Source organism: Zonotrichia leucophrys, chromosome 5 (assembly GCF_028769735.1).
Source record: "Zonotrichia leucophrys gambelii isolate GWCS_2022_RI chromosome 5, RI_Zleu_2.0, whole genome shotgun sequence".
NCBI classification, from domain to species: domain Eukaryota; kingdom Metazoa; phylum Chordata; class Aves; order Passeriformes; family Passerellidae; genus Zonotrichia; species Zonotrichia leucophrys.
This window is the reverse complement of record NC_088175.1, coordinates 4,934,929-4,950,874: the sequence shown is the minus strand read 5'-3', so window position 1 is coordinate 4,950,874 and position 15,946 is coordinate 4,934,929. Positions and strand designations below refer to the sequence as shown.

The 15,946-nt window shown below is 36.7% G+C and overlaps 1 protein-coding gene across 8 annotated transcripts in view; it reads left to right on the top strand.

Annotated features, from left to right (window-relative positions):
• KLC1 (kinesin light chain 1) overlaps positions 1–15,946 on the top strand; it is a 45,351-nt gene that overhangs the window by 12,154 nt on the left and 17,251 nt on the right. For 6 of the 8 annotated variants that reach the window (XM_064713987.1, XM_064713985.1, XM_064713988.1 and 3 more), the window contains exons 2-10: positions 4,811–5,072; positions 8,175–8,405; positions 10,414–10,492; positions 12,342–12,567; positions 13,084–13,171; positions 13,815–13,916; positions 14,537–14,710; positions 14,851–14,950; positions 15,881–15,930. In XM_064713987.1, coding sequence (XP_064570057.1) covers positions 4,812–5,072; positions 8,175–8,405; positions 10,414–10,492; positions 12,342–12,567; positions 13,084–13,171; positions 13,815–13,916; positions 14,537–14,710; positions 14,851–14,950; positions 15,881–15,930 — 1,311 coding nt within the window. In that variant the 5' untranslated portion in view covers position 4,811. Of the gene's footprint in view, positions 1–3,416; positions 3,477–4,810; positions 5,073–8,174; positions 8,406–10,413; positions 10,493–12,341; positions 12,568–13,083; positions 13,172–13,814; positions 13,917–14,536; positions 14,711–14,850; positions 14,951–15,880; positions 15,931–15,946 lie in introns of those variants that run through there. The other 2 variants (XM_064713991.1, XM_064713986.1) reach the window with 2 other exon arrangements.

The window sequence follows — 15,946 nt, the reverse complement described above, 5'->3', positions numbered from 1 at the left end:
TGTAGTGTTTTGCTGGTTGTTTGAGAAGGCAGTTTTCCACATTATGAAGATCAGCAGTTAAAGCAGCTCGTAGCATTTGAGGATGGTGCCTTCCATGATGTAATGAGACGTGTTCTTGCTCTGAGCAGGGAATTAATGACTTGTAATTTGCAGCTCATACAAAACTGAAGCAAGTACATGGCAGATGTAGGATGCTGAACCTTGCCATTTAATTAGGAGGACCTAAGAGTGAAATTAGGGTTAAAAGCCTTGAATAGACTGATTATTGTTAGGAAACTGTGAACTGTTAGGTTCCTATTAGAGATACAAAAAGCTCAAATTAATTTAACTTTTCACTGTAACTTTGTGGAATTTGCAGTGCATGTGGGTGACAGAGCCCCTAGGTATGGCTTGAGCCAGTCTTGCAGCAGCTTTTGCTGTTGGGGAGATGATTTACTATTTTTTATATGCAAACACATTATTTGAATTATTTGAAAATGAATGAACACATTGAACACATTCATTTTCAGCTATGCTGCCTGTTAGCTGTACATTCAGAGAAAAAGTTTAGGGAGAATTTCACTTGACAAAGCAGTTTAGACTTGGGGGTTTTATAATTTATTTATTTAAAATTATATTTTGCAACAATTTTGATCAGACACTAAGTACATTAAAAATTTATCTTCCAAGCTTTTAGTACTTGAAACTCATTAAATAATAAAAATATCAATATAGAGAGGGGAAGTCTTTAGGGATTCAGACCAAGGAAGAAAAATTAGAATGGTTTTATTTATTTGTTTTTAGGATCCATGCTAATCTTTAGTCAAGGAAAAAAATTATTGTGGGCTTTTAGAATGAAATTATTTCTTGATAAGTTTTCTTATGCAAAGAGGGATTCGTACATGTTTTGGCACAAGAATATTTTGAAGTGACCTGCAGGAAAACAACTCTTCTTTAAAAGCAGCTGGGCAGGAAAAGCTCTGTAAGAGATCTTTAAATGTGAGCTGGAGAGCTTAGTAGCTGGCTGTGATATGTATATGTCTGTGGAAAAATTTAGGCAGAAGTCTGTGATGTCAGCATTACTAGTGTAGTTGGTTTGAAAGTTTTATGAATAACAAAATACTTAAACTGATTAAAGATAGCAGCCACTTAAGTTGTTTGTATATGATGAGATTATCCCAGTGGTTACAGACTGAAAGCTTGGCTGTGCTTTCTTTGTGCTTTCTTTGGTTCAGACTCTTGCTATTCTCAGTCCTTTTCTTTGTTTTGAGCTTATGTTACAAAATATTGTGGAAACCTCTTTAGTTGCAGGGGTTTTTATGTTGATCTGTCAAAATTAACTTATTTTGGTGTGTTTTAAGGCAGTGACTTGGTTTTTCTAGAAGTTGGAAAGCATTAAGTGACTTTTGGACTTCAGTATAGTCAATATTATCACAAAAAAAGAAGGAGGATAATATTCAAGATCTACACAGACACATACCTAATATAATAGGTAAATTTCTTAAGCCATCTAGTGATCTGTAAGTCTGACTGCATTGCATATTTTTTTTCCTCATCCAAAATTCTGTTTTATAAACCTTTGTACATCTTAATTCTTTGCTTTGTTTTCAGTTGTATACTGAGCTAAAAACTAGTATTTGAATCTAGAATTCCTGCCCAGGTAAAATTTGCAGTGCAGTGGAGTGCAGAACAAAATTTACAGGAGCTTAAGAAGCCTTTACCTACACTATTTTTTTTTTTCTGTAGGGAAATGTGTAGGAAAAAAGAGTTAACATTTTTGAGAAGTGACAATAGGCTGGCTGGGTTTTGTCTCCTTTCCTCTGTATACATCCTGCATACAAACTTCATTTGTTTGCTTCCTGTGTGACATTTGCTGCCTCAGGACATTCAGATCTAATTTACAGAATCACAGAATATGCTGAGTTGGAAGGGACTCACAGGGGTCACTGAATCCAAGTCCTTGTCCTTTACAAAACCTTCCCCAGTTATATGATTATGTATTCAAATAGGGGCTTGTTTGGTGAACAGGCATTGATCTTTTGTAAAATACATTTTAAAAAAATCATGATAGCACCACGCCTTCACTTACTGCCCTTAAAGGCTATTAGATATTTATTCATAAATTTTACTCCCGCAGAGTCAGGGACAAATTAGATGTTTGTTATCCTCTAACCTATCCTCAGCAGGACAAATTAGATGTTTGTTATCCTCTTGTTTTCTAAATTATTCTCCCAAGCACAATCTGTAAAACTCTGAACACCAACAGACACCCCTCAAAACTTATCCCAAAATATTTATTCCTTTCGTGTCAGTGGGAAAGATTGGGATTCTAACAGTGTTCACTAGAGGAGACTTGAGAATCCTCTGGCAGGCTGCAAGGACCTTCATGTCCGTCTGTCTTGATGCAGCTTTTGGCTTGGCTCCAGCTCCAGCAGATCCCTTGTGCTGCTAGTGCAGAGGCAATGGAGGCTTTTAGCTACATTGGGGTTGGAATGAGGCAGCTAAAAAACCTGGCACACTGGAGTGAGACAGGGGGAAGGTATTCATAAAGCAGGTCTGCTGCTGGGATGCTTTGAGTGTGGTTTTGCCCCATCTTGTTTAAACCTGCTTCTCCTCTCTTCAAAAGATGCTGTGCTGGCTTGGCCATCCTTAGTTGCAGCTTCAATATATTCAGCCAGTATTCTGGGCCTTTTAATTTATCTGTTAATTTATCTGTATTCATCACTTAGAATTAATTTTATTTCTACTGAGGTGTTTAAAATGTGTAATTTTTTGAAGACAGTATCTGTGTGTGCATTACATATATGTATGCAAACATCCGCTTTTCATTTTGCTGTAAAATGACAGAATATTGAAGCATGCAGAAGGAATTGCTGCTATCTCTGTTCACAAAAGATATACAAATAGTCACTTCATTAGATGTCTCTGCTGGTTTTACTTCTTTATAACCAAAGGTTCAGTTCTGTGCATTCAGGATGGAAATTGTTAATTGAGGCTGGGAAAGTGTGCCAAGGCTAATTAGGGTTGTGTGCTGAAGTTAGTATAACCCATAACCATTTCCTATATGACTGTGTGTTAGAAGCACTTATTTGCAAATTTGGCCCACATTAAATTGCAGTTCATTTTTCTACACAACTTCAGAGAGTAATTTAAAACTGTCTTTTTAAGCATTCTGAGTAATAGTTCTCAGGTTAGAAGTGGGAAATGTGCAAATGTCATTCTCCTCATCAGGTCTTCATGGGTTAATTTCGTATGCCATGCTAGATTAGTTGCTTTATACGGATTTATATGTTTTATATTGATTTATTTGTGAATATGAAGTTACTGTAATTCAGTAACTTCATATTCACAAATCTGGGTAAAACCAAGTTCACACTTCCCCATATTCTGTGTTTTCAGATTATTACAAAAAAATCCTACTGTCATCTACAGCTTTGGTTTGGTAACAAGTGGCTGTGCCTTCTGGGTATTGTATTGCAGGACATCATCACAGAGAGGTAATTTGAGCACATATAAACAAAAAGCAGCCTTTTATTTTTAATATAATACAAAAGCATAAGAGCACATCCTTTGGCTGTTGTCATGATGTGCATATGTGCATCTTCTTACAGTCTTAATTCAAGACTTAAGTGGTTCCAATTTTTTTTGCTTTCTCCTAAAATTAGACTAGCTTTTGAAGTACAAAGTTTTAATGCAGTTTTAATTAGTTTTAAATGTTAGTTTGTTAATGCTTACCCAGTGTCTTCACATACATGGGATAATTTATTGCTTTTGAAAAATCTTTCCTGTTTTATTCTAATTTATACTTCCTGGTTCACTCAAAGATTTAAATAGCTGAGTTATAGAGGAGTAATTTCTCAAGTCTTTATTTTCATTATAGAACATTTTTCTGGTGACATTTAAAAAGGGTCAAATGGTTTGTGTATGTTCTGTTTAAATTTTACATCTATAAGCTTGTTTGTCAGTTCAGTAACAGCATGTGTGATAATTAGAGAATCTGAGTTTCTAAGCTGTTCTGGGTCTTAATTTGCATTTGGTAGAGGTGTTGACAAACATCCAGAAATTTACTATCTTTAGGGTAATGCTTTAGATACTGATAAAATAGCACAGTGAAATGTTTCTTGCTGCAAGGGTTGTACTGTATAAACTGTTTTTTCTGGCATGAGGCAGGTGTTCCATCTTCATCAAAGCAGCTGCATCAAAGCTGTAGGCAATTGAATATCTGTGTGTTAAGTGTGGAGTTAAAATAATGAATTAAAGTTGTCCTGGGGGTAGTTGTGATGTTCAAAATACGCAGTGGTAAGAGCTTTTGTAGTCCTTGGGAAAGGATGAGGCTGGTGTTACCTTTTTGCAGGAGAAAAATTACTTTTCTCATGACTGACTGATGAACTCTTTCAGAAGGCCATGTGATATTTCTTCAAATTCTTCAAGCTCCATCTTGTGAGTTTTTTTAAGAGAACTGCAGATCAGTGGCATCTCCAAATAGCTATATTTATTATGGTGTGTATTTTATACACCACCTACTTTTCTTTTTCACAAACAGAATCCTGGAGGTGCAGCCCTGTTCCTCAGTAGTTGCTACAAATTCTAAGGCCACGTCATAGTCTGTGTTTCTTGATATGTTTTTATTTTTGGTTTATCAGTGAGTGTTAATGTTAAATCTGGAAATAGAAACTGGGGAAGTTGACACTGTACAAACTCAGGACATGGAAATATTGTAAAAATTGTGCACAAATATAATTGTATTCTGAATATACCTTTCAAACCTTATTCACTTAAATGCTTATTTTATTTTTCCTTTTGTACTAACTAGCATATTCTTCCATTTCAGAATGTATGAAAACATGTCCACAATGGTGTATTTAAAGGAAGAGAAGTTGGAGAAGCTTACTCAAGATGAAATCATTGCCAAAACTAAGCAAGTGATTAATGGACTAGAGGCACTGAAGAATGAACACAATTCAATTTTACAGAGCTTACTTGAAACTTTGAAATGTTTGAAGAAAGATGATGAAACTAATCTGGTTGAGGAAAAATCAAACATGATTCGAAAGTCACTGGAAATGCTGGAGCTTGGCCTTAGTGAAGCACAGGTAAAGTTGTGGTAAAAATGAAGCATTTCAGACATTTCTCCCCAGATATTTGTGATATGCTGGGGCATTTATATTATTCTTGGATATAATGGACAAAAGCTGCTGTAATTAATAGAGGTAGTTACTGTGCATCATGCTGTGTTACAGAGCTGATTATGGGGGTAGTGTTAAAGCACTCGTGACTGGGCTCCACTTGACATCAGTGGCATTCAGTCCAAACATTTTCTGTTTAGACTTTCCACATCAGGCATTAGGCAGGTAATGTTCAAGCAGCTCAAGAACTGAGCAGTGGCATTTTAACTCTAAAAGATGGCATAGAAAGGTCTCAAACAAACTCACATATAATAAATGTATTTTCTCCAGCCTTTGAGCTTTGGTGTAGCCTTAAATTCATGTTTATATTCCCTTGACTCAGATTTTTTATAGTTGCACATGATGCTTTTAAAGCTTAAGAATCTCTAATGTTTATTGAACATTTTACTAAACCAAAATTGAAACTAAAAGCATTTTAAAGTTTAGGACTTGAGTACAGAATCTGAACAACTTTGACTGATGCATTAAAGAGAGGACTCTGAGCTAATTTCTGTGGACTCTTAGCTGGTGAAGATACCATCTGCAGAAGATAAGTGAAAAGTTGTATGTTTATTGGGTTGTCAGGACTATATTTATGATATTCTGTACTAACTCAAAAACCTGAAATGATGTGATTTGACAGTCATCCCTGTAAAATTGGAGAGTGTTTGCAAATGAGTTGAGAATGCCAGTGAGTGAGTTCTACATTAATAGGCTTTCTGTTGGTCTGTAGCTGTGCTCAGGCTTCTCTTCTGGCCTGAGCTGTTATTGTGTGCTGATCTGGAAGCTGTGTGCATTGGATCATGGTGAATTGAGGCTGAGAGAATGAAATGTGGGTTATCAGGCAGGGGAATGTAGAAGCCCTGGACAAATTGTATATATTGTACACTCTTTGGTGCCTTGTGTAGGAGGAAAATGCTAGAAGATACATGGAGTAAAATTGCAATAGTTGAGTTACCTTTAATGTTTGTTTGTAGATGTGCAAGTGAATGAGTAACTTCTGTGTAGTATTAGGACTGTGAGAAGCCAGTTCTGAATTTTACTCTATCAGGAGCCTCAGTTGCAGATGTTCCTGCCTTGTTTGCCTCCCATGGTACTTTGTGAACTGCAGTGCTGAGGAGCCAACAAGTCTGCATTTGCTGCCTTTGTTAGGGAGCCAGTTACACTTCAGACTGCTGCTCTCAGACCTGATAAGGCTGCTCCTCCTGAATGCTTTGAGTTGTAACAATGTAGTATTTTTTTTTTTAATTTTTAAATTTAAGATAGGGAAATAGATTTTTTTTGTGGCATGCATGTAGGTCTGGTGATGTGTTATTTCCATGAAAATGAAACTAACTTTGCTAAAGAAGTAATCAGACTTTTCTTTCAGATAATTCTAGTGAGTAAGATTACAAAATATTTTAGTTTGCCATTGTAGCTTCTTCAGTGTTTGAATATGTTGACTCTATTATCACAATTTTCCTAAATATGCTTTCTCATTATATAAATGCCACTGTTTGAATTGACCAAGTAATTAAAATATTAGAAAAATTTTTAATATGTAAAAAGGTACATGGAATCTGGAGCTTTGGACTGGTATTAGGAAATCATACCTGGAGTTTTCCTTACCTTTACAGGAAAAATTAGTTTCTAAAGGCTTAATGAACATTTTGACACCTGAAATTTCAGCTAAGGACACAATCTGTTTCATATTAAATACTTAGTTTAAAACCACTTAAAGATAACTTTGTTTTTAAAAAAAACATGAACTTGAGGAGATGAAATACAAGTAACTTGGGGATGTGTAGATTTGTACTCTCACCAGTGGTCCACTCTGGCAAGGTGTGCATCCTGGGACTGCTGCCAGCTGTTCTGCATGTGTCAGTGGGAGATTGCATAAACAGTGAAGGGAGAATATCTTCTGCTGGTAGTGTTTGGCTTTCTCTTAATAAGCTCCTTTTTCATTTAACTTTGCTCAGCAAAAAAAACCAACCCAGTCCAAGTAAGCTGCTTTCATGGGTGTTCTATTTTTTGCCCTTAACGTGACTGTGTTTGAAAGTCTGCACACTCCAGCTTATGGTTAGTAGTATAAAATGCATCTATAAATTGTGTGTTCAGTTGCACATGCACATCTCAGTGAAATAAATATCCCTTTGAAGTGTTACCATTATGCTGAGGTGTTCAATTTAGGAGCTATAAGCATGTATACAACTCCCTTTTTTGTCTGGAAGGTGCTAAATTAGAACTCTGTGTCAGGTTTTGGGTTATTTTTGTGATCCTGCAAGTTGAATGTATTACTGCTCCATTTTATGTTAGTGGAACAAAGATTTCCAGTTCAGTAATCTCGTTCAAATTTTTCATGTATTTTAAGATTATATTCAATGTTCAGGGAATTCTGAAACAATTTTAACTTCTGATAGCATCATGGAAAACAATTATTTAGTAAAGAGTTCCTCTAGGTTGGGACCCCAGCAAGAGAAGGACAGGGACCTGTTGGAGCAAGTCCAGAGGAGGCACAGGATGACAACTGGGGCTGGAGACAGGCTGAGAGAGGTGAGAAGAGAAAGCTGCAGGGAAATCTTAGAGCCCCTTCCAGGGCTAGAAGGGCTTACAAGAAGAGGGACTTTGAAAAGTCATGTAGTGATAGGACAAGGCAGAATGGCTTCAAACTAAAGAAAGTGGGTTTAGATTTGATTTAGGAAGAAATTCTTCCCTGTGAGGGTGGTGAGGTAGGGGAACATGTGCCCTGTCTCTGGAAGTGTTCAAGGCCAGGCTGGATGGGGCTTTGAGCAACCTGGTCTAGTGGGAAGGTGTCCCTACCCATGGCAGGAGGCTGGAAAGAGGTGATCTCAGAGGCCCCTTCCAGCCCAAATCATTCTAAATGGTAAAAAGGTTTAGAGGAAAAGTGAGAACCATATCTAAAATGAAGAGAAAAAGAAATGTTTACCAGATTTCACACCTGACACAGGTTTAAATAATGGAAGCCTTGTATGTTGTGAACAGGACTGCATTCTAGGGGAAGTATGCCATGTGACACATTCTGCTTTTCAGGTAATGATGGCTTTGTCAAATCACTTAAATGCAGTGGAATCAGAGAAGCAGAAGCTGCGGGCTCAGGTTCGCCGGCTGTGCCAGGAGAATCAGTGGCTGCGGGATGAACTCGCCAATACACAGCAGAAACTGCAGAAGAGTGAGCAGTCTGTGGCTCAGCTGGAGGAGGAGAAGAAACACCTAGAATTCATGAATCAATTAAAAAAATATGATGATGATATTTCACCATCAGTAAGTACCTCCATAGTAAAAGCACCTTACATTTCCACGTGTTGTAATCTGCCTGTTTAACAAGAAATAACAGATACATTTTATTTGTCCCTTAGATGTATTTGTTTCTAAAATACTACCTTGTACTAGTGTCACATAGTTTGCAGAATGATTCTGAAAGCTCATTCTTATTTTAAGAGAGCATATATTCTACTGTCTGCAGATAATAAAATACATGAGGAACAGAATTGATAAATGCTCATTTAGTAGCTTAAAAATATGAAGAACTGGGCCAAAGCAAAAATCTCACTTCTATAAACTTAGCAGTAAAAATAAGTGAGAAGTATAAGCTGTGAGACATTTTACATACCTAGAGGACTTGGCTTATTTTGACTGCAGGAAAAATACTTCATTTTTGTCTTGTGAAATCACAGCTTTTGTATCTGTTGAGAATTCACACAAGGATAAGATGTTATTGAATCCCCTTTCAGGACCATCTGCCAGACACAGTAATCATCTGCATGTATACAAGCCCATTGTGTTACATATTCTTAGGTTCAGAGAGAAAATGGACACAGCTTTAATTTACAGAAGGAACTTACTGCTTAAAAAGACTTCTGATTTATTTGCCCTTCATTTTATACTTTTATTTGGCTTCCTTAGGTTAGGTGGCACTGTAGAGAAAGATCTAATTTTGTGTGTTCAGATCTTCTCAGTGGTGACTTGGAAAGTGCAGTTTTTCAGCAATTTTAATGGTTGAAATGTTTCAGCAATTTTAATGGTTAAAAATGGGTGTGATTTACTCATGCTTAACTGACTGCTTGACTAATCCTTTTTAAAATATTGTACATTATGAGAGTTGTTTTGGTCAGTTGCACCTGGAATTTTTTCCATTATTTGATATTTGTAGATGGATTTGCCAGTGAAGCCTGCTCAGAAAAGGGGCAGAGGAGGGAATATTGGGATTGTGATGTGCTATATTGTCAGACTGTACTCTGCAGATGAATTAAATAGCTTCATTATTTGAAGTTTAATTAACAAATAGAGTCCAAGTAAGCCAAGCATCTTTATAGTTTTGCTAACCATATGGACAGTGTCTGCTTCTAGCCTTTGTAATAGTTTGTTGTATAGACTCAGTATGAGGTTGGAGTCAACATTTAAAATTATGAACATCTTATCTGAGATGTAGTCCCATTAATTTGCTGCTTTTACAGTGCCCTTGCTGTGCCATCATTGAATTTGAGTGCCAGCACCAGCAGTTGGCTTTTTCTCATCTGTGGAAAAAGGTGTTGATTGGAGAGACAGAAAAATGTGTTCTGCCTCTGGGTTTTCTCCTTACTGAGCTTATCCTTTCTGAGAACTTCAACTATTTATATTGTGTAGGCTCAGTATTTAGGAAACAGGATTGAGGGATGATCTGTCTCTTCATTTTATATTTGAAATTATATGTAGATGCTTAAAATCATTTTAAACTGATGGATTGTGTAGAAATTAATATGGTTCCAGATGGAGACTATTGGAAATTAACTGCCTTTCAAGTGTTCTTGTTTTGTTTTTTAATTTTTGAACCTTCCAGACTATAATTGCAAAATCTAATTATTTGTACAGAAGTTGAGTACTCAGAAATTGAGATCTCCTTATTCCTCTCCCTTGCCCAGCTATAACTGTGTTTATGACTGAGAAAGGTACCATGGACAGTTCTGTAGTGAGCAGTGCTTTCTCTTCAGTGGGTGCTTTCATGAGACCTAGTGCCTCTGTGAGAATGGCAAATGTGTTCTTGTGTGCTCAAATTGAGACTGAAGTCTAGGAGACCTCATTTCTATTCCTGGCCCTTCTGAAGGTGTCCTGTATTGTTTTGGGACAGAGTGTGTAAATACATTAAAATATAAGACCTACCTTTGTAAAACTTCAGTGAGAAATGTTATTCTTGTCAATTCTGAATGTGGGGTTTTCCTTTAACATTGCTGGTTAATTGGCCTGCCCTCTTTTGCCTTAGATTTAATTTGTTGGGTTTGGGCTTGTTCTGCAGGAGGATAAAGATTCGGATTCCACCAAAGAGCCTTTGGATGATCTGTTTCCCAATGATGAGGATGACCAAGGACAAGGAAGTAAGTGTACTTCAGACTACTTTGTTGGTGTGTTTCTGCAGTGCAGAATATAAAGATGCACTTTAAAAAACTGTGTTCATGCTTGGGGATCTCTGCAACACAGCTGAAGTGGTGAATGCCTCTGCTAGAATAAGGAATCCAAAAATTGATACACATTCTGTACATTGGTGTGTACAGAACTGGGGCTTAGGTTTTTTAGAGTTTACTAGGTGCTGTAAAGTTCAGAGCGATTTAAATTCAGAATTTCTCCTGTTATCCTTCTTTGGGTTCTCTGAATGGTTAGTTGCAAGTGACTGAGGCAGATTCTAACCAGATAGTGGATTCTGTTTATGACCTCTTAAATTATCTGATTTGAGATTTTTGTGGCAGATTTCAGTATGAAATCTTTTTCATATAGTCTTTTGTCCTTTGCTAAGATTGTCTGCATTGGTTTTAGTACTAATTGTGGAAGCATTGTTTGTCTTCAGGTGAGCAGGACTGAGGAATATGCTGTGGAACTTGAGGCAGATGTTTGGTAGTGTGACTGAATAAAGCTCTTGGTAGATAAGTAAGCTCTGCTTAGTGGAATGTGGTATTTGTATGTTTGTTAACAGAACATATTGATGTTGTGGAGTCAGTGTAGTGTGATGGGAGCAGAATGGTTTTTACCAGACAAATGACTTGAGGGAAAATGTCTTAAAAATGTCTCTCTTAAAGAGACCCACCTTTGCAATCAGCAATTTCAAGTTTCCTTTATGGGCTTGCATACAAGGTACACTGCATTCTTGTCAGCACATAGTCAGCACTGAAGGGAAGGCCTGAAGGGTTTGCAGCAGGTCAGTGTTGATCATGAGCTTCCTTGCTTCCCTAGAATTTTGTAGTTGGAAGGTTGAGAGGCAAAGCTCCCTTCTCTTTACAAAAGACAAAGTTGACATGTCAGTGATTTCTCTGACCTTCCACAAAAATGCTGAAATTCTTCAGTGGTTTGGCAGGCAGTGACTCTGGGTATAGGCTTGGACTTGTGTGATTCCACTGTCATAAAAAGGCTTCCACTTTCTGTGAGAGTGGTTTTTGCTTAATAGAAAGGAGAGAATAAAGCCAGGCTCAGAGAGTGATAAACTTGTTTTCTAGAGTTTAATGAAAATGAACAAGACAGAATATTCTAAATCTCAGAAATTGGTCAGGTGAAGAGAAAAGGAGGCAGTAGGAGAGTAAGGGTTTTTGGGGGCAATAGGAGAGTAAGGGTTGCAACAACCAAAGGTTAGGAGCTACTGGAAAATAAATGGCTAAGCTTGAGGGTTAGTCAGTAAAACTTGAAGGTTGACTTTGACTCAGGGCCTTTTGTCTTGCAGCTCTTGTTTCTGGCATTCAAGGTGTTTCAGTCCTTTATTGCTAATCTTAAGTGCTCCTTGGCGTAGCAAACAAAGGGAAACAAAAAAAGTATGTTTAGAGAATAAAGGAGAAAGCTTTTCTGCAGATATTCAGCTTATGTATGTTAGTGTTCCTTGTCATATGAAAACAGCAATATTTGTAAGTACAAAATTATTATATAATCTTGAGAATGGTTTGCTGAGCCAAAATAGTTTCCTGCTTTCTTCATTAGTTTATTACATTTAGCCCTTTGAGCTATGAGAACTGTAAAAATAATAGTAATACAATACTGGACAGCATATGAGGAATAAAACAATCATACTTCCACTGTCACTATTGAAGACAGCCTGACTGCTGTGACCCTATGCTCTAATGCTAATTCTGTGTATTGAAGAAATAAAATTCAGTGAGTCTCTTTTTGTACCACTGAGCACTCAAGTGAGGTGTTTTATTTACAGTCATCTTTTACACAAGTTGAAATTTTGTGGATTTCTTTCAGTTCAACAGCAGCACAGCAGTGCAGCAGCTGCTGCCCAACAAGGGGGCTATGAAATTCCAGCAAGGTTACGGACCCTACATAATCTTGTTATCCAGTATGCTTCCCAAGGGAGATATGAGGTTGCTGTGCCTCTCTGTAAACAAGCTCTTGAAGATCTGGAGAAGACTTCAGGTCATGACCATCCTGATGTTGCCACTATGTTGAACATACTTGCTTTGGTGTACAGGTTGGTATACTGACATAACTAAGTAATTATTTCACTGGTATTTATCTATTTGGCTACAACCTTTTAATGTTGAGACTAGAATTTTTTCCCTGTTCTAGTTTCCTTTTTAAAATTATTATTAAAACCCTCAAGAAGTTCCTGAAATATTTGTATGTCGCCCTATACTTAAAAGTTGAACAATTGTTGTATTTTTGCCTATACCTTTGCTTTGGGAATGAGGCTGGGTTTGATTTTTGTTGGTTTTTTTTTGTCTACTTAGGGGACATGTCTTGATTACCCACTTCAAGGTAATCAAGAGGGTGGGACAGCAATGTAGAAATGGTACATGCTCAGTATAGTCCTCAACTATTAAACTATTTACAGTTACAGGCTTCAGGATTCTACTTCCTAATTTATGATTATATTCTCAATTATTCTTTAATAGTAGCATCTTTAGGTCAGCAGTGAACTCAGCTTAATTTTAATGATTTTTCATTCCTGAATCCCCAGTGTTAATTACATCTCTTTACAATTCAGAGACCAGAACAAATACAAAGATGCAGCAAATCTCCTGAATGATGCCTTGGCCATCCGTGAAAAGACTTTGGGCAAAGATCATCCAGCGGTTTGTATACTTGCAATAGCATCATTTTAGTTTGTTTTTCACTCAACTTTTTATCAACTAATTCTAATATCAAACTCAACAGGAAAGGTTGTAAGACTTGACTTGTCTTTAAACAGTACAGGTAGGAGGCCACATTCTATTCGCTGCTGTTTCACCATAAATAATTTGCCCATACTTGATTTTGGATTGCCTGGATTTTTTGTGAGAAATCAATTTGTGAAGAAAGATTTTTGCTTACTCAAATCTCTTTACTATACTCAGATTGAAGGGACACGTCTGGTTTCATTTACTGCTGCTTGTAAATGAAATGTAAATCAAGCATTTGGAAAATTCATGTGATACTGTCGTGGCCTGGGGGATGCAGGGCAGCTCAAAGTGTAGATGTGAGAGAAGAACATGTGAAGATGTGTGCACTAAATGACATTTCCACAAAGGAAGCAAAATTACTTCATGATTTAGATTTTTCTTTCCTCTGTTGTGTATGTATGCATTTAATAATAATTATTTCTTCACTTCCAAATTTCAAGAGGTCTATCCTGTGCATGGAAAATTTAATAACATCAATGCCTTGCAGATGTGCTCATTTGTCAAGTATTTGTATCAGCACATTTCAGTGCACTTAATGTTTCTCTGCTTTTGACAGGTGGCAGCAACTCTTAACAATCTTGCAGTACTCTATGGTAAACGGGGAAAGTACAAAGAAGCAGAACCTTTGTGTAAGCGAGCTCTGGAAATCAGAGAAAAGGTAGGAGTGACAAATACAGAGCCTCTAAAGGGACTTTGGGAAGGAGAAAGCAAAGTTAAATGCTTACTTTTTTTATGCTTTGGTTGGGTAGATCTGTCAGATAAACCCCAGGGTTAACAATGCCTAGTAGTTAGGAGTGTCTGAAATTGAAAACAGTAGGAAATTCCAGTAGTGCTACGGAATTGCTGGAGCACTCTGGGTGTATGCTAAATTCTGTATTTTGTGAGAAACTTCTTTACCTTTTTCCTTCCTCTTTGATAGCCAAATAATTGATTTGACAAGAGCATTGGAATTAAAAAATTAAACTTAGTTAAATTTTTTAAGTTGATTATTCTCTATGTGGATATCTATTTTAGTCCATGAGACTGCATCTTTTGGTTTATATAAATAATAATTTCCCTATAATGTTGTTTTACTACTTACTTTGTTCCCCTCATGGATTGTTCTGCATCATTCTCAGTTTGCAATAGAATTGAGTCATTTTCATATCTTTGAAATGCAGCTTTTGCTTTTGCTGAGTTGAGGAGGAATAAAACTAACAGGATGTTTCTGAATGATTTATTTCTAGACCCTGACGTGATGATTAGAGAATGTTTTAATACAGTGTATTTCATTTCCAGGTCCTGGGGAAAGATCACCCTGATGTTGCCAAGCAGTTAAATAACTTGGCTTTGCTATGCCAGAACCAGGGTAAATATGAGGAGGTTGAATATTACTATCAGAGGGCACTTGAAATCTACCAAACTAAGCTGGGACCAGATGATCCAAATGTTGCAAAAACAAAGAACAATCTGGTAAGCCTTTCCCAAAGTAGACCTGAGATAAAATTTCTCATTAATTGAAATGCACTTCTATCCACAATGTATTGTATTTCTTGTTTATACAGACAAATAAAGCAGTGTGCTGATATCTTTTGGGGGTGTTTTGTTTTTAGGCATCCTGCTATCTAAAACAGGGCAAGTTTAAGCAAGCGGAAACTTTGTACAAAGAGATTCTTACTCGTGCTCATGAACGGGAGTTTGGCTCTGTAGATGGTAAGAAAATGAGTCCCTAGATTTGAATTTGTGTTTTATTTTTATAGTTATGGAATAAAATTTGCAAGAAGTCAATAGAGTCCTGATTAAGATTGTTATCTGCTTTAGGTGGACTTAAAAGGTGAGCTGTGAGTGATAGATGTGTTGGAGGTAACATTCATTATAAGAAGGCTTTTAGATACAGCAGCAAACATTTGATTCAAAAACATGAGGTAGACTTAGTGGGTTTATGTTTTATGGATTTTGTTTCTGGTCTAATTTATCTTACACCCCACTAAGCCCAACTTTGGTATTTTTATAGAGGCAGAACAATGTACATCACTTTCCAGTCACAGGAAAAAGTCAATGCAGGATTTTAGTGACATAAATAAAGACATTGTTAATGCAAGTTCCCCATTAACATATTTAAAGAATGGGGAAAATACCTTTAAATTGAGGGAATGGGGAAAATACCTTTTGGTATTTTTGGTATATTAATTGGGAAAATACGTTTAAATGGAGAATTACACTGTACATTGAAGTCATGTGCATTTTATAAACCAAAAATCCCACTAAAGCATTTCCACTGCATTCCATATCAGTAGCATATGCACCACTTAGTAGATGACAAAGTAGTTGTTAGGATAAAAGAAATAAATTCATGTTCTCCAGCACAGAACTAGACACATGACAAATGGGTGACAGTGTATACTTACTTCAAAGCTTCTCAGGAGTAACTGTTTCTAACTTCAGATAAGAAAGAGACAGAATTGCAAAACTGTAAAAGAGCTCTGTGTTTTATTTATCTGCTGCTTCTATATGGACAGTAAGGTTTTTTTGCAACAATAGTATAATTCCCTGGTTCTCAGCTTCATTTCAGAGTAGTGAAAATACAACAATCAATACCTTGTAGTTTTGTTCTTCTATAAAATACTTTTCTTGTTTCACCAGATGAAAATAAGCCTATCTGGATGCATGCAGAAGAGAGGGAAGAATGCAAAGTAAGACTGTTGTTGT